This window comes from Thalassophryne amazonica, chromosome 8, assembly GCF_902500255.1.
Source record: "Thalassophryne amazonica chromosome 8, fThaAma1.1, whole genome shotgun sequence".
Lineage (NCBI taxonomy): Eukaryota > Metazoa > Chordata > Actinopteri > Batrachoidiformes > Batrachoididae > Thalassophryne > Thalassophryne amazonica.
This window is the reverse complement of record NC_047110.1, coordinates 30,284,914-30,311,175: the sequence shown is the minus strand read 5'-3', so window position 1 is coordinate 30,311,175 and position 26,262 is coordinate 30,284,914. Positions and strand designations below refer to the sequence as shown.

Here is a 26,262-nt window from a genome sequence, read left to right as displayed (position 1 = left end):
GATTACAGCCTCAAGTCTCCTTGAATATGATGTCACAAGCTTGGCGCACCTATCTTTGGGCAGTTTTGCTTATTCCTCTTTGCAGCACCTCTCAAGCTCCACCAGGTTGAATGGGGAGCATCGGTGCACAGCCATTTTCAGATCTCTCAAGAGATGTTCAATTGGATTCAGGTCTGGACTCTGGGCTGGGCCACATTCACAGAATTTTCCTGAAGCCACTCCTTTGATATCTTGGCTGTGTGTCTAGGGTCATTGTCCTGCTGAAAGATGAACTCTCACCCCAGTCTGAGGTCAAGAGCGCTCTGGAGCAGGTTTTCATCCAGGATGTGTTGTGAAAGTGTAGTGACACGGACTCACAACAGGGGGCGTAAATGAACGGACAATGAAAGAGTCAAATATGAACACTTTACTGTTGTGAAACACAAACCCAGCATACGTGAGAAGGAGCCGTGAACTTTGCTCCCAAAGCGCCGTAGCCCAAGCGCGTGCCTCACCACGAAGCAAGTTAATGACATAAGCCACCTTACTGGCGTCAGACGCGTACATTACGGGACATTGTGCAAAGACGAGCGAACACTGCATAAGAAAGTCCGCGCATGTCTCCACACAACCCCCGTACGGCTCTGGGGGACTTATGTATGCTTCAGGGGAAGGAGGGGGGGTCGTGGAACGACCAGTGGAACATTGATATTCTGCACTGGGTCGGCAGGAGGAGGAGCTGCAGCAGCACCCTGAGCGCACGCTTCCACCTGTGCGGTGAGAGCCTCCATCCTGTGATTAAGGATGATGTTTTGCTTGGTCATCAGATCCAACCGAGCGGTAAAGGCGGTGAGGATTTGCTGCAACTCACCAATCACGCCTCCTGCAGACGCCAGTGCATCCTGCTCTCCCATTGGCTGTCCAACAGATGGTTGACGCCCCTCGGGATCCATGACGCTGGCCGAGATATCCTGTTGTGAAAGTGTAATGACACGGACCCACAACAGGGGGCGTAAATGAACGGACAATGAAAGAGTCAAATATGAACACTTTACTGTTGTGAAAAGCACAACCAAACACAGCAGATTACAGAATGTGTACAATAGTCAATTAACAAAGGTGACGTGTGGGCAGGCTCGAGGATAGAGGACGTCTGTCCTGAGAAGAACCGGAACCACACGATTTCCTCCGCCACCGAACCTGGAGAATACTGGAGCCGCCAAGTCCCGAAAACCCCAGGTGACCACCGTCTCCGCGTGTCGGATCTGGTACTACTGGCGAGGAGCAGAGACAATCAGATGTGGGTGTGTGAACACCCAGTAACAACAATGGTGGAACTCCACCTCCACCTCTCATTCAGAAAGCTGGCACGTGCAGTAGTATGTGTACTTATCAAAGGTTTGGAGTGAAGACGTCAGTCCAAACCCAGCCTCCAGCTGCAAGCACTCACAAAACCTACTGCAAAAATAGCACAAGCAAACACTGTCTGTGGTAGACAAAACAATGGCTGAGAACAAATTACCTCCTAAGGTAGACGATATCTCGGCAGCGAGGTGGAGATGAAGTCCGGTCTTTATGGAGTGGCAAGATGAAGTGCAGATGAGTGACAGCTGTTGTGAGAAAATGAGTGACAGCTGTCACTCCCGGCTGTGTCCATGGTGACTGCGCCCTCTCGTGCCTGAAGCCCGCACTCCAGGCAGGGCGCCATCTGGTGGTGGTGGGCCAGCGGTACCTCCTCTTCTGGCGGCCCACACAACGGGACCCCCCCCTCAACGAGTGCCTCCTGGCGCCCGACCGGGCTTGTCCGGGTGGCGGCGGTAGAAATTGGCCAGGAGGGCCGGGCCCAGGATGAAGCTCCTATTCACCCAGGAGCGTTCCTCGGGTCCATACCCCTCCCAGTCCACCAAATACTGGAACCCCCGGCCCATTCGACGGACGTCCAGGAGTCGGCGCACTGTCCAAGCCGGCTCCCCGTCGATGATCCGGGCAGGAGCCGGCGCCGGTCCGGGAGCACAGAGGGGTGAGGTCTGGTGTGGTTTGATTCTAGACACATGAAACACGAGATGGATCAGCAGTGAAGCTAGGAGTTGGAGCTTCACTGCGGCAGGACTGAGGATCTTGTGGATCTTGTAGGGCCTTATGTATCTGTCCTTGAGCTTTGGTGAGTCCACCTGGAGGGGGATGTCCTTCGTGGATGTTATAACCCCCCTTTAGCCCAGTCTCTAAAGGCGAGTGTTGTCGTTTTGGCCGTTTGGGGCAGTTTTTCTGTATATGCTCCTTTGAGCTGCAGAAACAACACTCCCCGTGGACCAGCCTCCTCATTCTGTCATCTGATCTTATCTTGGCCCTGCGCGTCTCCCTAGCAACGTCAGCAGGGGGTGCTGTTGCCCCACGGAGTGCTGCGGCTGTGGAGCGTGGGGAGGGCGGAACCTTTTCAGACCCGGAAGAGAGAGGGACGGCGCGTGCCCGGCCACGTCCTTCGTCTCGCTCCCGACGGCGTTCCTCCAACCGATTGACTAACCGTATAACGAGATCAATAAGCCAATCTAAATCCCGCGGTTCGTCCTTAGCTACCAGGTGCTCCTTCAGGACCGACGACAGTCCGTTTATGAAGGCGGCGCGGAGCGCAGCGTTATTCCAGCCGGATCTCGCAGCCGCGATGCAGAAGTCGACTGCATAAGTGGCTGCCCTCCAGTGCCCCTGTCTCATTGACAGCAGCACTGTTGAAGCGGTCTCTCCTCTATTAGGGTGATCAAAAACCATTCTGAATTCCCTCACAAACCCAGCATACGTGAGAAGGAGCCGTGAACTTTGCTCCCAAAGCGCCGTAGCCCAAGCGCGTGCCTCACCACGAAGCAAGTTAATGACATAAGCCACCTTACTGGCGTCAGACGCGTACATTACGGGACGTTGTGCAAAGACGAGCGAACACTGCATAAGAAAGTCCGCGCACGTCTCCACACAACCCCCGTACGGCTCTGGGGGACTTATGTATGCTTCAGGGGAAGGAGGGGGGGTCGTGGAACGACCAGTGGAACATTGATATTCTGCACTGGGTCGGCAGGAGGAGGAGCTGCAGCAGCACCCTGAGCGCACGCTTCCACCTGTGCGGTGAAAGCCTCCATCCTGCGATTAAGGATGATGTTTTGCTCGGTCATCAGATCCAACCAAGCGGTAAAGGCGGTGAGGATTTGCTGCAACTCACCAATCATGCCTCCTGCAGACGCCAGTGCATCCTGCTCTCCCATTGGCTGTCCAACAGATGGTTGACGCCCCTCGGGATCCATGACGCTGGCCGAGATATCCTGTTGTGAAAGTGTAGTGACACGGACCCACAACAGGGGGCGTAAATGAACGGACAATGAAAGAGTCAAATATGAACACTTTACTGTTGTGAAAAGCACAACCAAACACAGCAGATTACAGAATGTGTACAATAGTCAATTAACAAAGGTGACGTGTGGGCAGGCTCGAGGATAGAGGACGTCTGTCCTGAGAAGAACCGGAACCTCACGATTTCCTCCGCCACCGAACCTGGAGAATACTGGAGCCGCCAAGTCCCGAAAACCCCAGGTGGCCACCGTCTCCGCGTGTTGGATCTGGTACTACTGGCGAGGAGCAGAGACAATCAGATGTGGGTGTGTGAACACCCAGTAACAACAATGGTGGAACTCCACCTCTCATTCAGAAAGCTGGCACGTGCAGTAGTATGTGTACTTATCAAAGGTTTGGAGTGAAGACGTCAGTCCAAACCCAGCCTCCAGCTGCAAGCACTCACAAAATCTACTGCAAAAATAGCACAAGCAAACACTGTCTGTTGTAGACAAAACAGTGGCTGAGAACAAATTACCTCCTAAGGTAGACGATATCTCGTCAGCGAGGTGGAGATAAAGTCCGGTCTTTATGGAGTGGCAAGATGAAGTGCAGATGAGTGACAGCTGTTGTGAGAAAATGAGTGACAGCTGTCACTCCCGGCTGTGTCCATGGTGACTGCGCCCTCTCGTGCCTGAAGCCCGCACTCCAGGCAGGGCGCCATCTGGTGGTGGTGGGCCAGCAGTACCTCCTCTTCTGGCGGCCCACACAACGGGACCCCCCCTCAACGGGCGCCTCCTGGCGCCCGACCGGGCTTGTCTGGGTGGCGGCGGTAGAAATCGGCCAGGAGGGCCGGGCCCAGGATGAAGCTCCTATTCACCCAGGAGCGTTTCTCGGGTCCATACCCCTCCCAGTCCACCAAATACTGGAACCCCCGGCCCATTCGATGGACGTCCAGACAGCTGTCACTCCCGGCTGTGTCCATGGTGACTGCGCCCTCTCGTGCCTGAAGCCCGCACTCCAGGCAGGGCGCCATCTGGTGGTGGTGGGCCAGCAGTACCTCCTCTTCTGGCGGCCCACACAACAGGATGTCTCTGTACATTGCTGCATTCATCTTTCCCTCAATCCTGAATAATCTCCCAGTTCCTGCTGCTGAAAAATATCCCATAGCATGATGCTACCACCACCATACTTCACTGTAGGCATGGTGCCTGGTTTCCTCCAAACATGACACCTGGCATTCACACCAAAGAGTTCAATCTTTGTATCATTAGACCGGACAGTTTTATATCTCATGATCTGAGAATCCTTCAGGTACCTTTTGGCAAACTCCAAGTGGGCTGCCATGTGCCTTTTACTAAGGAGTGGCTTCCGTCTGGCCACTCTACCATACAGGCCTGATTGGTGGATTGCTGCAGAGATGGTTGTCCTTCTGGAAGGTTCACCTCTCTCCACAGAGGAATGTTGGAGCGCTGACAGAGTGACCATCGAGTTCTTGGTCACCTCCCTGACTATTGTCTTTCTCCCTGATTGCTGTTTAGACGGGCGGCCCACTCTAGGAACAGTCCTGGTGGATCCAAACTTCTTCCATTTATGGATGATGGAGACCATTGTGCTCACTGGGACCTTCAAAGCAGCAGAAATGTTTCTATCCCCTTCCCCAGACAATCCTGTCTCGGAGGTCTACAGACAATTCCTTTGACTTCATGCTTGGTTTGTGCACTGACATGCACTGTCAACAGTGGGACCTTATATGAAGACAGGTGCGTTGTGTGCCTTTCCAAATCATGTCCAATCATCTTAATTTACCCCAGGTGGACTCTAGTTAAACTGTAGAAACATCTCAAGGATAATCAGTGGAAACAGGATATGGCAAAGTATTTGAATACTTATGTAAATGTGATTTCTTAGTTTTTTATTTTTAATAAATTTGCAAAAATATGCAAAATACTTTGTGGATGCAGTGTACATTTTGTTGATCAACAGACTGCAGAAGTGAATCAGCACTTCCTTCCTTGTTGAGATGCAAATAAAAGAAAAGTAAAGAAAAAACCACAACATATTTGGTGGGTGAAGATGTGGTAATGAAATTGGCACAGAGTCAGTCAGGTCTGTCACAGCTTCCTTAATTTTCCAGCCCACTTCACCGCACTTTATCTCTGCACTCCAAACAGTAGTGTACAGGCTGACAAAGGCAAAGCGCTCCCATTAGGCAAATGAGGTGAAGAACAGGATAATAACTTTTTCATGTCTGCTTCAATCATCCTCTGTTGATTCTGAGCATCTGTGATGATGAAGCGCAGGCATCAGCTCAGCTTCGTTAACTTGCTCATTACTTAACTTGATTTAAACTTTTAATAACAACAAAAAAGCCAGTTACACCAACTTCCACCTTTTCCTGTTTTTTTCCCTGTGCACTTTCGTTTACAGCTACATCAATTAATGGATTGATCAGTTATTAAATTAATTGCCAGCTATTTTGGTAAACAGTTATTTAGATTATTTTTTCCCCTTTAAAATTCCTAAATGTGAATATTTTCTGTTGTCTTTACTAGGGATGGGTATTGATAAGATTTTATCGATATCGATTTCACTTATCGATATCGATTTCACTTATCGATCCGATTCCTTATTGATTCTCTTATCGATACCTCCTGTGAATTTTCTGTGTATTAAAAGTAGGCTTTGCAGGTTTTCCATGTCAACAACATTTTATTGAGTCTTAAAGTAAATAAATATGAAATTGGTCACTGGATCCTTGATCTCGGGACATAAATAAACTCTACATGGTGGATCCTTGATCTCTGGGCATAAATAGAAATAAACAAAATCTGTAGTTTTTGTCAAAAGCATTTCCTTGCAGACATTAATAGCATGAAAGACTCTTCATACATTTGAGCTGAGGTCAGCTGACTGCTGAAGTCTGCAGGTCTGCAGCCATACAGTCTTGGGCTGCTGCACGTCAGTGCAGTACGTTTCATTTTGGGAGAAAAAAAAGTTTTGATCAGTTGCAGTTTATTGTTTGTCTTACAGCATCTGGAAAGTGTCATTTGATTTAAATGGCGATTCACAGAGTGTGAATATGTACAACTCAGGGTAACTAAATAGCTCATATGAGCGTACCACGAAACATCATGCTGACGGGCAGGCATGCACGTGGGAACACAGTACCAGCAGCTGAGCGATGTGGTTACACATCACGCAGCTGCTGTGAAGAAAAAATAAATTAATAAATTTAAAAATACATGTTGCAACAGTCTCATGCATGTGGGAACACAGTGCAAGCAGCAGTGCGATGTGTAACCACATCGCACTGCTGCTGTGAAAATAAAAAATACATGTCACCCACGGGATTCGAACCCACACTTTCCAAAAGCTTTGGTTGCCAGTCAGAAACTTTACCACTAAGGTGCAATCGCTGGCCTGTGAAAGGTGCAGGAAATTGCCTGATATCAGGAAGGACATGGACGTCTAAAAAATATTAATAAAATGGCACACCATATAAAAACGTCACATTATATTGAATCCCTCTCATCAAGCGGGCAATACAAATATGATTCGTCTGTTAATCTGTAGATGACCCATGGTCACAGACGTACAGTCATGAAATGACATGTCTTTAACGGGTGCAGACAGGATGCGAGAGGGGCACCGGTGCACGCTATTGTGCACAGAGAATTGTGAGATGTTCCAAAAAAAATCTTTCACGCATAAATGTCGTGCTATGTGGCGTGATCTAATCACCAACACCATGTGTAGCTTATCAAGTGGAGTAAAGAAGAAGTGAACAGAGCGAGTGGTGATGTCAGCGGATCGCATCAGAGCGCAGCTTGTCTGAATGATTATAACAAGAAGTTAAATCTCTCATAAACATACTTTAACAGCTGCACACAAGAAGGAAAGAACACACAACTGTTTTACCAAGCCATGATAATGTAAACATGACAAATAATTAACTTTTTAGACGGATCCAAATGCATTCTGCAGCTTGGTAGGCGCGATGAAGCTGGAGTGGTCCTCTGTGATACAGGAAGTGATTAGAGCCGTTTTCAAAGGCCAATTTGCAGAGAAAATGATTAATCCTACACAAGATAATTATTTTATATACACATCGTCCAGCGCAGAGTGCGTGGCAGCCGGTAGAACAAAGAACGGCGTCCAGCCGTGATCACAGTGGGTGGGATTGTCACAACGACATGTGTGCTACTGTGTGAATCAAAAACATGCTCGTCTCAGGGGGCCTTTAGATGTTTGTGCGTGTCACCTGGAATTTGAACAAAACCTGCCGCGAGAGTGTTTGATGGGCTAAAAATAGTGGCATTTGACTCCTCCTTTGTGTGCCATTCTGCCTCAATTGTGTTATGTGTGAAGAGGCCCTTAAGAGGAGAGCCGTGACATGGACCAGCCATTTGTGTTATCAGTGTGTGTCACAGGTGGGATTAAGTCACTGTCAAGTCATTCTCAAGTCAATCTGAAAGTCCCAAGTCAAGTCTCAAGTCAGCTTGCAAACAATTGGTGGTCATTATGACTTGAGACGTGACTTGGGACTTGCTGATTTATGACTTCAGAGTGACTTACTCCCACCTCTGGTGTGTGTACTGTGCTAAGCTAAGTCAGTGGGAGCCCCAGACCATGGAAATAGAGACTGGAATGGATCTCACGTGACTAGCGGCGTGCCGCACGGCGGACATTACTAAGGGTGGAGAGAGCACCTTGAGCCAGTTAAACATAAGTGAAATAAGGGGACAAAAGGGAGCCAGTGGTTCACCATCAACAGCACAAACTACAAAAACAAATTCTCGAATACTAAAATGAACTGTACAATAGCTTTAATGTAACTATGTAAAACAAGTGTCCATTTTAAAGTCGTTATGTCGCAATTTAATATCGATATACTGTGACTATAACTCAACGGCATAAGTTCTTTTCATTAAGCTGCGTTCACGTGCATATAAACAAAACAAACAAAAACTGTTTATATATATATACACTCAACAAAAATATAAATGCAACACTTTTGGTTTTGCTCCCATTTTGTATGAGATAAACTCAAAGATCTAAAACTTTTTCCACATACACAATATCACCATTTCTCTCAAATATTGTTCACAAACCAGTCTAAATCTGTGATAGTGAGCACTTCTCCTTTGCTGAGATAATCCATCCCACCTCACAGTTGTGCCATATAAAGATGCTGATTAGACACCATGATTATTGCACAGGTGTGCCTTAGACTGCCCACAATAAAAGGCCACTCTGAAAGGTGCAGTTTTATCACACAGCACAATGCCACAGATGTCGCAAGATTTGAGGGAGAGTGCAATTGGCATGCTGACAGCAGGAATGTCAACCAGAGCTATTGCTCGTGTATTGAATGTTCATTTCTCTACCATAAGCCGTCTCCAAAGGCGTTTCAGAGAATTTGGCAGTACATCCAACCAGCCTCACAACCGCAGACCACGTGTAACCTCACCAGCCCAGGACCTCCACATACAGCATGTTCACCTCCAAGATCGTCTGAGACCAGTCACTCGGACAGCTGCTGGAACAATCAGTTTGCATAACCAAAGAATTTCTGCACAAACTGTCAGAAACCGTCTCAGGGAAGCTCATCTGCATGCTCGTCGTCCTCATCGGGGTCTCGACCTGACTCCAGTTCGTCGTCGTAACCGACTTGAGTGGGCAAATGCTCACATTCGCTTGTGTTTGGCACGTTGGAGAGGCGTTCTCTTCACGGATGATGCGAAGGAGATGTGTTGCACTGCATGAGGCAAATGGTGGTCACACCAGTTACTGACTGGTATCCCCCCCCAATAAAACAAAACTGCACCTTTCAGAGTGGCCTTTTATTGTGGGCAGTCTAAGGCACACCTGTGCACTAATCATGGTGTCTAATCAGCATCTTCATATGGCACACCTGTGAGTGAGACGGATTATCTCAGCAAAGGAGAAGTGCTCACTATCACAGATTTAGACTGGTTTGTGAACAATATTTGAGGGAAATGATGATATTGTGTATGTGGAAAAAGTTTTAGATCTTTGAGTTCATCTCATACAAAATGGGAGCAAAACCAAAAGTGTTGCGTTTATATTTTTGTTGAGTATATATATATATATGATATGAAAATTCAGTAAGGTATATCTTATATTCAAATCAAATCAATTTTATTTATATAGCGCCAAATCACAACAAACAGTTGCCCCAAGGCGCTTTATATTGTAAGGCAAAAGCCATACAATAATTACAGAAAAACTCCAACGGTCAAAACGACCCCCTGTGAGCAAGCACTTGGCGACAGTGGGAAGGAAAAACTCCCTTTTAACAGGAAGAAACCTCCAGCAGAACCAGGCTCAGGGAGGGGCAGTCTTCTGCTGGGACTGGTTGGGGCTGAGGGGAGAGAATCAGGGAAAAGACATGCTGTGGAAGAGAGCAAAGATCAATCACTAATGATTAAATGCAGAGTGGTGCATACAGAACAAAAAGAGAAAGAAACACTCAGTACATCATGGGAAACCCCCAGCAGTCTAAGTCTATAGCAGCATAACTAAGGGATGGTTCAGGGTCACCTGATCCAGCCCTAACTATAAGCTTTAGCAAAAAGGAAAGTTTTAAGCCTAATCTTAAAAGTAGAGAGGGTGTCTGTCTCCCTGATCCGAATTGGGAGCTGGTTCCACAGGAGAGGAGCCTGAAAGCTGAAGGCTCTGCCTCCCATTCTACTCTTACAAACCCTAGGAACTACAAGTAAGCCTGCAGTCTGAGAGCGAAGCGCTCTATTGGGGTGATATGGTACTATGAGGTCCCTAAGATAAGATGGGACCTGATTATTCAAAACCTTATAAGTAAGAAGAAGAATTTTAAATTCTATTCTAGAATTAACAGGAAGCCAATGAAGAGAGGCCAATATGGGTGAAATATGCTCTCTCCTTCTAGTCCTCGTCAGTACTCTAGCTGCAGCATTTTGAATTAACTGAAGGCTTTTCAGGGAACTTTTAGGACAACCTGATAATAATGAATTACAATAGTCCAGCCTAGAGGAAATAAATGCATGAATTAGTTTTTCAGCATCACTCTGAGACAAGACCTTTCTAATTTTAGAGATATTGTGCAAATGCAAAAAAGCAGTCCTACATATTTGCTTAATATGCGCATTGAAGGACATATCCTGATCAAAAATAACGCCAAGATTTCTCACAGTATTACTGGAGGTCAGGGTAATGCCATCCAGAGTAAGGATCTGGTTAGACACCATGTTTCTAAGATTTATGGGGCCAAGTACAATAACTTCAGTTTTATCTGAATTTAAAAGCAGGAAATTAGAGGTTATCCATGTCTTTATGTCTGTAAGACATTCCTACAGTTTAACTAATTGGTGTGTGTCCTCTGGCTTCATGGATAGATAAAGCTGGGTATCATCTGCGTAACAATGAAAATTTAAGCAAAGCTTTCTAATAATACTGCCTAAGGGAAGCATGTATAAAGTGAATAAAATTGATCCTAGCACAGAACCTTGTGGAACTCCATAATTAACCTTAGTCTGTGAAGAAGACTCCCCATTTACATGAACAAATTGTAATCTATTAGATAAATATGATTCAAACCACTGCAGTGCAGTGCCTTTAATACCTATGGCATGCTCTAATCTCTGTAATAAAATTTTATGTTCAACAGTATCAAAAGCAGCACTGAGGTCTAACAGGACGAGCACAGAGATGAGTCCACTGTCTGAGGCCATAAGAAGATCATTTGTAACCTTCACTAATGCTGTTTCTGTGCTATGATGAATTCTAAAACCTGACTGAAACTCTTCAAATAGACCATTCCTCTGCAGATGATCAGTTAGCTGTTTTACAACTACTTTTTCAAGTATTTTTGAGAGAAAAGGAAGGTTGGAGATTGGCCTATAATTAGATAAGATAGCTGGGTCAAGTGATGGCTTTTTAAGTAATGGTTTAATTACTGCCACCTTAAAAGCCTGTGGTACATAGCCATCTAATAAAGACAGATTGATCATATTTAAGATCGAAGCATTAATTAATGGTAGGGCTTCCTTGAGCAGCCTGGTAGGAATGGGGTCTAATAGACATGTTGATGGTTTGGAGGAAGTAACTAATGAAAATAACTCAGACAGAACAATCGGAGAGAAAGAGTCTAACCAAATACCAGCATTACTGAAAGCAGCCAACAATAACGATATGTCTTTGGGATGGTTATGAGTAATTTTTTCTCTAATAGTTAAAATTTTATTAGCAAAGAAAGTCATGAAGTATTACTAGTTAAAGTTAAAGGAATACTCGGCTCAATAGAGCTCTGACTCTTTGTCAGCCTGGCTACAGTGCTGAAAAGAAACCTGGGGTTCTTATTTTCTTCAATTAGTGATGAGTAGTAAGATGTCCTAGCTTTACGGAGGGCTTTTTTATAGAGCAACAGACTCTTTTTCCAGGCTAAGTGAAGATCTTCTAAATTAGTGAGACGCCATTTCCTCTCCAACTTACGGGTTATCTGCTTTAAGCTGTGAGTTTGTGAGTTATACCACGGAGTCAGGCACTTCTGATTTAAAGCTCTCTTTTTCAGAGGAGCTACAGCATCCAAAGTTGTTTTCAATGAGGATGTAAAACTATTGATGAGATACTCTATCTCACTTACAGAGTTTAGGTAGCTACTCTGCACTGTGTTGGTATATGGCATTAGAGAACATAAAGAAGGAATCATATCCTTAAACCTAGTTACAGCACTTTCTGAAAGACTTCTAGTGTAATGAAACTTATTCCCCACTGCTGGGTAGTCCATCAGAGTAAATGTAAATGTTATTAAGAAATTATCAGACAGAAGGGGGTTTTCAGGGAGTACTGTTAAGTCTTCAATTTCCATATCATAAGTCAGAACAAGATCTAAAGTATGGTTAAAGTGGTGAGTGGACTCATTTACATTTTGAGCAAAGCCACTTGAGTCTAATAATAGATTAAATGCAGTGTTGAGGCTGTCATTCTCAACATCTATAATTGCATCTATAATTATCTTATCTGAGCTAAGCACTAAGTCAGACAAAAGGTCTGAAAATTCACAAAGAAACTCACAGTAACGACCAGGTGGACAATAGATAACAACAAATAAAACTGGTTTTGGGGACTTCCAATTTGGATGGACAAGACTAAGAGTCAAGCTTTCAAATGAATTAAAGCTCTGTCTGGGTTTTTGATTAATTAATACGCTGGAGTGGAAGATTGCTGCTAATCCTCCCCCTCGGCCCGTGCTACAAGCATTCTGACAGTTCATGTGACTCGGGGGTGTTGACTCATTTAAACTAACATATTCATCCTGCTGTAACCAGGTTTCTGTAAGGCAGAATAAATCAATATGTTGATCAATTATTATATCATTTACTAACAGGGACTTAGAAGAGAGACCTAATGTTTAATAAACCACATTTAACTGTTTTAGTCTGTGGTGCAGTTGAAGGTGCTATATTATTTTTTTCTTTTTGAATTTTTATGCTTAAATAGATTTTTACTGGTTGTTGGTGGTCTGGGAGCATGCACCGTCTCTACGGGGATGGGGTATTGGGGGATGGCAGGGGCAGAGAAGCTGCAGAGAGAGGTGTGTAAGACTACAATGCTGCTTCCTGGTCCCAACCCTGGATAGTCAGGGTTTGGAGGGTTTAATAAAATTGGCCAGATTTCTAGAAATGAGAGCTGCTCCATCCAAAGTGGGATGGATGCCGTCTCTCCTAACAAGACCAGGTTTTCCCCAGAAGCTTTGCCAATTATCTATGAAGCCCACCTCATTTTTTTTTATTCCAATTGTAAGGTGGAACTATGCTAGTATATAAAGGTATATCTAAATATCTAAAAAGGAAGAGTAAAATAGGAGAGTAGAAAAGAGTAGAGTAGAGCCACTTAGGTGCCTGGTCTTGAGAACCAGGGATGGTGAATGGCTTTATATCTACTTGTAATAAAATGCTAGTAAAAATCATATATGTATATATGTTGTTGTCATTAAAAGACTAGCAGTAATATTACAGTGGAAAAAGTAGCAAGGTAAATGACCACAATGGCAAGGCATACTTCAGATTTATATTTTAATACATAAGGATTTTTTTTATCCGAGCTTTTAATCAGCTTGAATACAACTTACAAGGCTTCATTTATAAAAATCCATCGAGAATTATGATGACAGAAAAAAAAAACAGTAAATTCCCCAAATTTCCAGACTTTACATAAAACATTTTATTTTCTACCCAGGCATGTATGGGTTCATTAGAAAGAGCAATTAAAGGGCTTTAAAACAAGCCTATGTTTATTAAAATCTGTTAACAAATAGCAACAATAGAGTGAGAAAAGCATCACAGTTTGTCAGAAGTTCCCCAAATTTCTACATTTTACATAAAGTTTTTTTTTTTTCACTCACACATGCATAGGTGCATTGGAAAGAGCTTTCAAAAGGCTTTAAAACAAGCCTACTTTTATTAAAATCTGTTAACAAATAGCGACAATAGAGTGAGAAAAGCATCACAGTTTGTCATAATTTCCCCAAATTTCTACATTTTACATAAAAGTTTTTTTTTCACTCACACATGCATAGGTGCATTGGAAAGAGCTTCCAAAGGGCTTTAAAACAAGCCTACATTTATTAAAATTTGTTAACAAATAGCGACAATAGAGTGAGAAAAGCATCACAGTTTGTCATAATTTCCCCAAATTTCTACATTTTACACAAATGTTTTTTTTTTTCACTCACACATGCATAGTTTCATTGGAAAGCGCTTCCAAAGGGCTTTAAAACAAGCCTACATTTATTAAAATCCGTTAAGAAATAGCGACACTAGTGCAAAAAAAGCGGTCAGTTTATTATTGATGATCAGTACATCTCCACCCTTAGTAATGGCGCCTGAGCGACGCTGATAGATTGAGGCACGCACGTCCATTCCAGTCTATATTTCCATGCCCCAGACCATCCAGATTGTTACCAGCACAAAGTTCAAAAGTCAGCATCTGTGATGGTATGGGGTGTGTTAGTGCTCATGGCATGAGCAACTTACGCATCTGTGATGGCACCATCAATGCTGAAAGGTACATCCAGGTTTTGGAGCAACACATGCTGCCATCCAAGCAACGTCTTTTTCAGGGACGTCCCTGCTTATTTCAGCAAGACAATGCCAAGCCACATTCTGCACGCGTTACAACAGCGTGGCTTTGTAGTAAAAGAGTGCGAGTACAAAACTGGCCTGCCTGCAGTCCAGACCTGTCGCCCATTGAAAATGTGTGGCGCATTATGAAATGCAAAATATGACAACGGAGATCCCAGACTGTTGAACAACTGAAGTCGTACATCAAGCAAGAATGGGAAAGAATTCCACCTACAAAGCTTCAACAATTCGTGTCCTCAGTTCCCAAACGCTTATTGAGTGTTGTTAGAAGGAAATGTGATGTAACACAGTGGTAAACATACCACTGTCCCAGCTTTTTTGAAACATGTTGCAGGCATCCATTTCAAAATGAGCAAATATTTTGCACAAAACAAAGTTTAACAGTTTGAACATTAAATATCTTGTCTTTGTGGTGTATTCAATTGAATATAAGTTGATGAGGATTTGCAAATCGTTGTATTCTGTTTTTATTTATATTTTACACAACGTCCCAACTTCATTGGGGTTGTAGTAGTCACAGCCATTATGTGCACCAGTTTTGAAAACGGGGTCCACTTTTCGAAGTGTTCAAAAATTTCAACCCGAATTGCAAAATCGCTGCTAGATAACTTCTGGGTGGTCATCGTCTTAACAGCTTCAATCTTGTTCAAACGTTTTTAAACGGGGTACACCCAGTGAGTACATCTTGAAACTTGTTTTATCGTGCTCCATTGGAGTAAAATGTTGAAGCAGATCAGTGCTTACTGCTGTTTTTGGGCAGTTTGACAGGTCTGCACTTCATCCAGCCTGTTAGGAGGCAAGCGGGTGGAAGCCATTTCATCCTGTTCTTGCACTTTTTTTTTTGGATGGCAGGCGATCTTAACAGACCAGCGCCTTGTGGAATAGGGGTGTAAGTTGCATTTCAGCACTGACATTCATTCATAATAGACCTGCTGCCAATTTGATGCGCAGCAGTATGTAGTACTCCAACTGGAATGCAGCTGAAACTTGCTGCTGGGGAGCTAGCGCAAAAGGAAGCATTGTCTTAAGTGTGTCTATCATTTCCGTACACTTACCAGCCGGAGATGGAATGCAAACATAGTGTGTGGAAATGCGATGTGTGACTCACTGTGATGAAGACCTTTGAATTCCACACTGGTTACCATATATTGACTATCATTTTCCTTTTTGTAATGGTGTAAGATCCCTGTTGAAATGCAGTGGTAATGTGGCAGACAGCCAACTACCACCATCTTCACTTGTTTTATATTGAGAACAGAATTTTGGCTCCTCTTTCTGTCTGACATTACATTATTTTAAAAGTCATATTTCAGTCTTTGGAAAACAATCATGCTCTCTCACACCTGTTTAGTCAACGATATGCAGGATTTGGCTGCTGGCTTGGCAAATGAAAGGTCTCAGATTTAACACATTATGGCTTTTCATGCATAAATCCTGTTATTGTCTGCTGGTGTTATGACAGTGCAGCAGAGGAGGTTTTTCTGAGACTCCAGATGAAGCAGTGCGGCACCAACATTTCATCCTTCCCCTCCCAAAATCCCTCACAGTAATGTTTTTTTTTCTTCTTCAGACATAAGAAGGTGGTTGTTATTCTGCCACAGATATAAGGCTGTTTTCCTTAAATCAGCACCTTATCTGTGGGTGGACTGCAACTTTCTGCAGTTAAACTGAATACCCCATTGCTGATCTGTGGACCGACTGAAGTCCGGAGTCCAAATACGATGTAATGGGTCCTGATGGCCCACACCTGTTGCATTGGCAATCCTGTGTTATCCAATTGAAATCGACCACTGCTGATTACAAGCGGCACTGAACACAGCACCATGTGTTCACAGTATGCATATGCACTGATGTCTGTGGTTTAAAACCTGTCCACCGCACTCACGATCAGTGCCAGAAAAGAAATCCAATAAATTTAAAGGATTTTCAGCACGCTTAGATCCATGCAATTCTTTTTCATTTCTTATTTAACCAAGGTTTCAGTCAAACGACCTGAAGGCAATGCTCTTCATTATGCTGCCCGTAGGTGTGCATGTGGGTATGAATGTGTCTGTCTATATGTGACTGCTGTCCTGACCAGGGTCTACCCTGCTGCATGCCCTATGACTGCTGCGATAGGCTCCAGCACCCTACCCCCACCCCCGTGACCCTTATTGGAATAAGTGGGTATAGAAAATGCATGGATGGGTGGATAGTCCATTTGCGCACTATGAAGGTAGTACATCATTTGAGTAGCGTTCACCTACTACTAAATGTATACTGAGTATTGTGTGTATTGCTTTTTGCCTACAATATAGTACAGTAGTATGCCTATTCGGATGTAGCCAATGTCTCCCTTTTGATGCTGATGTTGAAACAATGGTTCAAAACAGGTTTTGGAATCATTCCAAAGCAGTGTTTCATGTTAGCCAATTCAGTTCAATTTGTTTCATCTATATAGTGCCAAATCACAACATAAGTCACACCAAGGTGCTTCGCATTGGTTAGGTATAACCTTACCAACCCCCACAACAGTGGTCAGGAAATACTCTCTCTGGCCTTTTTGAGGAAGAAACCACAAGCAGGCCAGACTGAAAGAGGTGACCAGCTGCTTAGGTCATACTATAACAAGGATCAGGTGAACAAAATACAATGAAAAAATGTCAAACATGCAAACAAAAATAATAATAAGCCAGCACTAATTTGCTTTAGTACCATCCCCAGCCACTGTCTGTTCTTTACTCCAGTTTTACTTTCATTTGTGTTTTTAATCTCAAATTTGCATATATATTGGATGTCATGATTCTTTCTGTGGTCGCTAGCTTGTAGCTGTCCATTACACATACAGCATTCAGGAGGCATACAAAATATAAATGAGTTTAACCTCAGCCGTTTGTTATTCATCACTAATTTCTCCAGTATCCACTAACCATCCAGCAGGTGGCAGACATCTCTATGGGATATTAAATATGCAAAACACAATTGGTCTTTCAATTGATCTGGTGCATCAAAGTTAATCATGAACTAATCATCTCATTTTCTTGATATGTTCTTTTAATTTGGTGAGAATATAACATTTGTTGTTTTTGAGCTATCGTCAAGACAAATTACATAACGGCTGAGTGGATCCTTGTCATTTAATTGGTGGCTTGTATGTCACGTGACATGGATTATTCATACCATTTGCCATTGTGTTTCACTGACCGTGATAGTTCTTTTTAGTGTGCAATTTTTGGTGCTATATGAAATGTGCTATTGCACGCCTCAACCACCACGCATGCTCACACTACCGAGGACAACGTTTAGCTACACATGGCTACACATTATTCTTCTGACACACACATTATTCTTCTAACACACACACACAAAAAACCAAATCCACTATGATGTAAGCTGTCTGGAGGCATGAAGAGGATGAAGTCAGTATGAAAAGCTGGACTAATTTCTGATGTGATTTTTTGCCGGACTGAAGAAGTACACAAAGTCTTTTTTTTTTTTTTTTTTGGTACACTATGTCAGTGCACGGCATCATGGACTACATTTATCGGAATTATTTTGGACTATCTGACTGTTTTTCCAAGTTGACTGACAACAATTGTGGACTCCTATTTAAAGTTTGTGTTGGACTTCTAAGCAGCAGTGAAAAGTCTGTTTTCTTTTCTTTATAAATTAATAAAATATCAAATGAAAAGGATCTATTTTTCCTGTTATATAAAACAAATAATGAATTTTTTTCATTCTGTCAATGGAACGAATTTTTAATTCGATGAAAGCTGGAACATACCATTCAACTTCACCTTGTTGAATGGAACATTCCATCTTTCACCTCATGAAATATTCATACCATTGAACTCATTAGCATTCATTATTCGTATATACTATCCATCCATCTATTTTCTATTCCCGCTTACTCCAGTTAAGGCTTACTAAGTCATAAGGCATGAGGCAGTGTACACCCTGGACAGGACGCCAGGCTATCGTAGGGTGTCTACACAAACCAGCTAAGATGGATTAACTCACTCACCCTTACGCTGTTGCTAGTGCAAGGGTAATTCTGCATTATGTAAATGCTCTTTGTGCAAATTACCATACTGTTACCTTATAAGAATAGTTTTTGTATTGTAGTTTTGACTCTTATTGGAGTTGAAAACATGATTTGACAAGACAGTAGAGCTGATTTCACTCTATAATAAAGTGTATTTAACTCTATTTGGAATGGGAACGAATGTTATGCTGGCAGAGTATATTTTTCTCTGGAAAATTAACTATGTAGGAGCTACAACAATGAATTACAGTTTCTTGGCTACCTTATGATTGCAAATGCACACAGTAACAAGTGAAAGAGGGAATCTGTGGTCTCCAAGGGAGGACGCTGCTACACCACTTGTCATGCAGTGGGATTATTTAATTATTATTAACAGCATTATGTTTGTTTCAACTTGCATCCTTCATTTCCAACAGTTTCAGCAGATGAAAATTTTTGTTAAAAATGCATGTATTGATTTGAAAGAATTGTATTTAAATTGAATACGAAGTGGCACAAGCTGCATTCAAGCTGGTCTCATCAGATCGGAAACCTCACATCAGATTCCTCCTCTGGTTTTCACTGCTGTAAATGTGGAACACTCTATCTGGAGCAGTGCACCGACTGGGCCGCGGTCGATCCGTGCTCTGTTTTAGTCGCCTTGAAAAAGAGCGTTCTCATTTTGGATGTTCAGACGTGGATATTTATACTAAGCAGGTCAGCTGAGGGAAAGCAGGGAGAAGAGATGAGTTCTGACAAATGACCTCCCTTCCTCTGGGCCTCGCACTTATAATGGTGCCACGCAAACACTCAACATGACTTAAGAGTTCATCTCCCAAGATTCTTATGTTAGCTGTCAGAAACGTAGCAGATTATATCAGGTGTCTAAAATGCTACTAGAGTTAATTTGAAGGTTGGGGCAACTCATGAAAATCAGGAATTGACTAGTTGAGTACGATTAGTTGTCATCATATGCTCCAGTCTCATTTAGAGCAATTGAAAAAAGATGCTGGTGCTCAAAGGAAGGGAAAAAAGCTATATGGATAAACAGCTCCTATGATGTAAATTTCTAAGAATATTTCAGAAGTTGATGTATGGAGCTTCTATGTGAATTCATTGAATTATTAAGCTGTTTTCATTGCGTGAGAAGATACATTTCCGTGCACACTTAAAACCATGTTTTATTAATGTAATTGGATTCTAGAAAGGAGCTACAGCATTTAATTTCATTTTATTTGACTGATTTTTTTTTTTTTTTTTTGTGCAATTCCAAAGTTTATTCCAAATTGTATCAAACTGTTGGAGATATTTTGTTAATTCACAGACCTGAAAACAATACTCCTGCATGCACTACTTCTGTGTCTGGGTAAAATTCCAGTTGATTGAATTGGTTCTAATTCCAGTCCATGAAACAAAGATGTCATATTATAACCAAATTTCTACCAGTTAGGTTCAGAATTGTTGTTGAATAATACAAGTTCATTCCAGATGTCAGTATGATTGCCACTTCAGTGATATTGTCTGATTTTAAATAGGACGATAACTCAGTTTATATTTTGGTTTTTAATGGTTCCAAATTATGTCTATGAGTCAGGACGTGTCCACGTTGATGGGAATGTCTTACTGACATCACGTATTTTAGCATTTAGTGTCATTGCAGAGCTAGGGAAATAATTATTACTTCTTGAGTCAGTGGCTGTGTTTCGAATATTGAAAACGCACCATCACGCCTCATATGCTGAGCGATGTTTTAATGATACGCTCCTCTTTGATGTGCTGAACAACAATCATATTACCAAACATGAGCGCAAGCAACTAAGAGGACTTATTAAGAGGACAAAGACGGCAGGCAGCTGCAAGAACGGAGAGGAGAAGAAGTTTACAGCAGTGGAAATACAAACTAGGAAAGCACTCTGGGTGTACACACATCTGTGTATTATTAGTTCATTTGTTTTGCAATGAGAAACAAAAAAAAATTAAAAATTGAAAAAAATCACTTTTTTCAATATTTCTTTCCAGCTGTGTTTATTTCATTCTCAAACTTTTCACTGAGTCCAACACGCTAGTCCAACAATATTTGAGTAATCGCGCTAATAAACCAGTAAACAGCTGCAGACATAAACAAACCCTCCGAGGCTTTATTTCTTTTTTATTTCCAAGCAGGAGACTGTCAGACAGTCGTTGGCTGGATGTGACTTTTTATGACGGCGTGATGGATTCTCTGTGTGTCTGGTTGCCCCTGAAAAAGCCACAGGGAGAAAAAGATAAGACAATCTTGGCTGAACAGCATGCGCTTCCAAATGTCTCTTTAAACAAACACATTTAAGCTGAAGACCAGCTGCTGGCGTGCCGCAGGAGCTTTAGATTCTGGATTAAGTCAGATATTACTTTGTGACTTCCAGCAGCAGCCTCTTTAGTTGTGACAATTACAGCACAGGATGATCAGGTTATGATTAACGTCCACCCATCAGGATGGATGTTTGTTTTCAGTTAGTAAATTTGCTGCTTGATGTAAATAATGTAAACATTACGGTGTTGCTGATGTTAGTCCTTCAGACATGGAAAACATCTGCTGATGCCTTATCCGGGCTGGATGCACAGTTTTTTCTTCTCTAAGTTTTCCAACACCACTGGAATGCGGGGTGGTGGGGTGCGAACGGTGCCTCCCTGCAGCATGCTGCAGTGTCAGACGTGCTGCACAGACAGATTATTTGCAAGTTTGTTCTATTGAAAAATCCATCAGAAAGTGAGGCCTAATCAAAAACCACACACAGTGCATCCAGAAAATATTCACAACGCTTCACTTTGTCCACATTTTGTTATTTTACAGCGTTATTCTAGAATGGAGTAAATTCATTTTTTTTACACCTATAGTGCAAAAAATATTACTCCTGTCCTCAAGTCTCTACATTGGCTCCCTGTTTTTTATAGGATATATTACAAAATCTTAGCACTGACCTTCAGAGCTCTACGTGGGCAGGCACCGGAATACATTAAGGACCTGATCCAGCCTTACGTTTCCACCAGGAGCTTGAGGTCTTCCAACCAGAACCTGGTGATGGTTCCCCGTACTTGTTTCAAAACTTGAGGGGACAGATCCTTTAAAGCTGTGGCACCTCGCCTCTGGAATGAGCTTCCCTGTTGCCTTCACTCACTGGATTCTGTGGATGCTTTTAGACAGCAACTAACGACACATTTTTTCAAACTGGCATTTTAGTTTCAATTATTTTTCTGTTTTTATATTTGTATTGTTGTTTTTTTATTGTCTATTTATATCATGCAAAGCACTTTGTGACCTTGGTCTGTGAAAGGTGCTATATAAATAAAGCTTACTTACTTACTTGCTTACTTATGTGAAAGTTTAGCAGATTTTAATCAATTTGTCCTCATTATTTTCCCATTTCCTCTGGAACTGTACCAGATGATAACAGTTATTGTTTTGAGTTATTGTGTTAGCAAACTGGAGGTGTATGTCTCTGCCTTTCCAAAGCCTAGACAAGAAAAAGTGATGATGTGGTGGAAAGTTGACATATGTTGCGGTTTGTTTATGACCTGGAGCTCAAACGTGTCGAGGCGGTTGTGCAGGCGAGAGAACGTAGCTACTCTGGTTAGCTGTGTAGGCTAACGTTTACCGACATGACCTCTCCCATTTGCCTCTTCTTCTCTTCTCCACTGGGAACTGAAAAACTACACTTTTCACGACTGTTTCGGTGATTGCAGCTGAAAATAAAACAGTACACCGGAGCAGCTGTCCCCATAAGTGGTCAAATCCCGTGATATCACACAGGGTTCAAATGAGACTGTGGTGCCCTATTGCTTTAAACTGGTTTTAGCTGGTTGTTTAAAATGATTTGAAGATTTGTCTTGAATTTACATTTTACAGGCTAAATGATTGATTGATTCATTCATTGATTCATTCTTTTGTTCATCTGTTATGTTGTTTTCTTTTTGAAAGAAAAAGGACAGGGGTGGGAGGAGGTAAGAAAAAAAACCCTTAACTATTTATGAGATAGGTTCATTAAAAACAGCCATTAAGTGAAATAATAGCAAACACTCATGGAAAAAAAAACCCAAAACCCTCACCTTGTTGTTTGACTGCTTCACCTCAGGGAGCTTTGGTGGCTGCTGTCCGCTGATGCATGGGTTGATGGTGATCCATTAATTCACCAGGCTGGTGCTGATATGTTAACACATCACAAATGTTTCACTTATGTCCACTTTCTCAATACCACACGGATGTGCACCTGGAGCACTCTGGTATAACGGGACTGACGGGTGCCCATCTGGTTGGCTGATATGTTTGTAGTACGACACGCCTGTGTCTAATGAACACAGTAAATCTAACTCTTTTGTGCACAGCACCAAGCTTTGTGCTACAATTTCCCACCACTTAAATTGCAATGTGTGTCCAGATATGCTCCAAATGGATTAGCTACCTCTGAAAAACTTGGTTTGTGTCCCCATCATGATAAGGCCCTGCATGTTTCATGTTTCAGTATATTCCTGTTATGTATGAAACAAAGTCACTTTCACAGAGTGGTATTGTTTGGTGTTTTTTGGGGGAGTCACAGTGACCTTGTGTGTCAGTTCAGACGATCTGTACTGGGGATGTTCTCTGCTTGCTGATAATGGTGTTTAAGAGTCAGAGCTTCTTTGTTGTTGCGGTGTCACGTTGTGCCCGTCTGTCGTGTCAGTGAACAGACGTCCTGCGGCCATAAAGTAATGCACTCCTTTCTCTCAACATCAGCTCGCCGAAAGGCACATAGCGCCTCTGCACACTTTGATGCTTCTCTTATCTTCTGAAAGAGGCTTTACACATTCAGATCACGGCTGAGTGATGCATTTGTCTCTGGTGTCTGCTGATATGTAAAGTTTGTGTGTTTCTCTTCATGATGTTGGAAGAATCAAATGTGCAGATCATCTTGCAGTGAAGTCAGAAATAGAAGATATAAAAGTAATGCCTCCTCCTCTTCAGTACTTTGGATTAATAAGCGAAGTGCGCATCGCATCTGCGCATGCTTGGGTCAAACGGGGGCAAAAATCCCAGCTACCACACTCACACTGCTCCCATTGAATTTCGTATACAGTAGCATTAGCGGACTGTAAAAGTTAAGGCTTACAGGGATTGTTTCAAAGGCTTTAAGCCTTAAGCGACACATATAGTAATGACAGGGGCGCATTGTGCTGTTTTCAAATGCTCAAACGGAATTTATATGCTTGAAAGTTGGAAGAAAACACACGATTGCAAACCTCCACCAAGTCCAAACAAAGACGGAAAGAAGAAGAAATGTGGTTGTAAACCTCTGTTCATTCTACACAATTTCTCCACAGAAAAGAAAGATCCAGACGGACATAAAAGACGAACTAAAATTGTAAGTTTCTTGCACATTTATTTTGTCAATATCCTGAAACCATGCCGCTGTTTTCGTGCATCAGCGTATGACTGTAATGTCGCGCCATGAATGACGTGGTGCGTAATATTGTAAAATTGACATGTTCTATAAACAAACTGCATGCATGCACATATCATTGTATGTCTGTCAACTTATCAAAACAAACGTGACACCAAAGAGGTTATATGTGAGACTCACCGTCATTGTCGTCATTATGAAGCCGACGGAGTCGCGATTTCTCATCCCTGCTTAGCAAATATTCTGCAGTATCCACAGTTTCAGTCTCTGGACTTCGTCTAACCATCCGTCAGTTGCCTTCAAGGGGTCAGAAATTTGTTTTTCTCCAACTATCAACAAGCATGGGTCATTTTCAACAGCAGCGCGCTCTTCCTCCTTTGTCGGCACTAACGGTACTTTCTGTACAGATGCAGCACACGCAAGCACAACCAGCTCTTCTTTCCATTTCTGTCCACTGCCATACGTAGTCCTGGTTGTAACAGGCAATCCGCGGAGCTTACAAAAACACTTTAAATCATCAACTTTCCAGCGGTTGAAATGATCCAAATCACAGCACTCTTCGCTGCTTTCTGCCGGCATAGCTTGTGGGTTGATAGCTGAAAACTTTAGCCTGCCCATAATGCACCGCGCGGCCTGAGATGCGCACTTCGCTTATTAATGAGTCTTAGGGGGTATGACTTTGCTTCATCCATTTGACTCTCGCCTTATTAACTCACCATTTCTTTGTGTAATGCTTGAAAGACGTGAGGTAATGTTTTGAATCTCCTCCCTCAGGACAAAGGACTCTCCACCACAGGAGTGATGTCCTAGAGACTGTGGTTCTTGTTAACCCGTCTGAAGACACAGTTATATCAGAGGTAAGATGAACATATTTCTTGAGTAAAGTGAGGAGATGTCTACATGTTTGCATAATTAAATTACAATTACAATTAGGTACACTTACAATTAGGTACAGTATCTATTATAATCTGCTTTTTTATGTAGAACAGTCTCTGATCTAGTCTAGGTTAGGCTCGCACACTGCCAATAATCTGCTCCTCCATATTTGTTTTTTATTTTAGTTGTCTGTCTCAGCATGTCAGAGATAAAAGGAAACAAGAATTGATAAACTAAGCCAAGTTTCTGTGAAGGCTTTCAGTTTTCCAGGTGGTTTCCATAATAGAGAAGCTTGAATCTTCGACTGGACTGGGTTGCTTGACACAAGGACGTTTCGTTTCAAATCGCAGAAGCTTCCTCAGCTAAAATTCCACTGGCCACTGGCGCCCTCTCTGCTATACAAAAGGCTATACCAGCACCGCAGCGAGAGCACCAGTGGACCTCAGTCTGCAGTTCATCTCCACCTTAAAGACACTAACTACACGTTTGAGGACAAGGAAGTTAAAATCTTAGCCAGAGAGAAGAAATGGTTTGAGAGAGGGGTGAAGGAGGCATTGTATGTGAAACACTTGAAACCCAGCCTTAACAGGGGAGTGGGTCTGAGACACGCTTTGTCCCCTGTTTACAATGGGGCACTCAGGTCAAAGCAGTTTCAGTCTTTTGTTCATGGTAATGAGTCATTCATGTCATCAAGAGAGGCGTCAGTGCCATTGTTAGGAGGGACAGCTACCCTGTCATTAGGAGGGTGCTAACTAGAGCACAATAGGTGCTAATTAATGCAATTGTTTGGTCACTAGCCAGTAGCAGTCTGCCTCTCGGTAGGAGGGGTCTGGTTAGGTTTAAAACTCCAGCTTTTGTGGCTTCTGTTTGTTCTTCTCTACAAGAGTCAAGACAGAAGTCAGACTACCAGAGCAAGAATTTTAGCTGAGGAAGCTTCTGCAGTTTGAAGCGAAACGTCCTCGCGTCAAGCAACCCAGTCTAGTCGCAGATTCAAGCTTCTCTACAATAAACTAAGCCAACAAACCCAAGTCAAAATTCTGTACTGAATGACTTCAGGACCTAAATCAATGGCAGCTGGTACCTTGCAAGAATTGTAGAGTTGCACACTGTAAAATCACCAGTGTTAATTTAACACTGTCAGTGTTAGTTTTACGCTAACTCAGCCACATGGGGTGTGCAGCCAGTACATTCTGAGTGCCGGTCCCAAGCCTGGATAAATGAGGAGGGTTGCGTCAGGAAGGGCATCCGGCGTAAAACAAGCCAACCCAACCCAAGTATGCAGACTAAGAATCAAATTTCGTACCGGATCGGTTGAGGCCCAGGTTAACAACGTCTGCCACCGGTGCTGTTGCCCAACAGGGTGCTGGTGGAAATTAGGCCACTGCTGGGTGAAGACGACGAAGAAGAGGAGGAGAACGTTTCCTCAAAGAGTGGGAGAAGAAGAAAACTAGAAGGGTGGAAATGAGAGTGGGGACTTTGAATGTTGGTAGTATGACTGGTAAAGGGAGACAGCTGGCTGATATGATGGAGAGAAGAA

At 42.8% G+C, this 26,262-nt stretch overlaps 1 protein-coding gene across 1 annotated transcript in view; it reads left to right on the top strand.

The window, feature by feature from the left end:
- Positions 1-26,262, top strand: part of map1ab (microtubule-associated protein 1Ab) — a 267,674-nt gene that overhangs the window by 207,939 nt on the left and 33,473 nt on the right. The window contains exon 3 of the mRNA XM_034175452.1: positions 24,624-24,706. Within this exon, the coding sequence (XP_034031343.1) occupies positions 24,624-24,706 (83 nt within the window). The remainder of the gene's footprint in view (positions 1-24,623; positions 24,707-26,262) is intronic.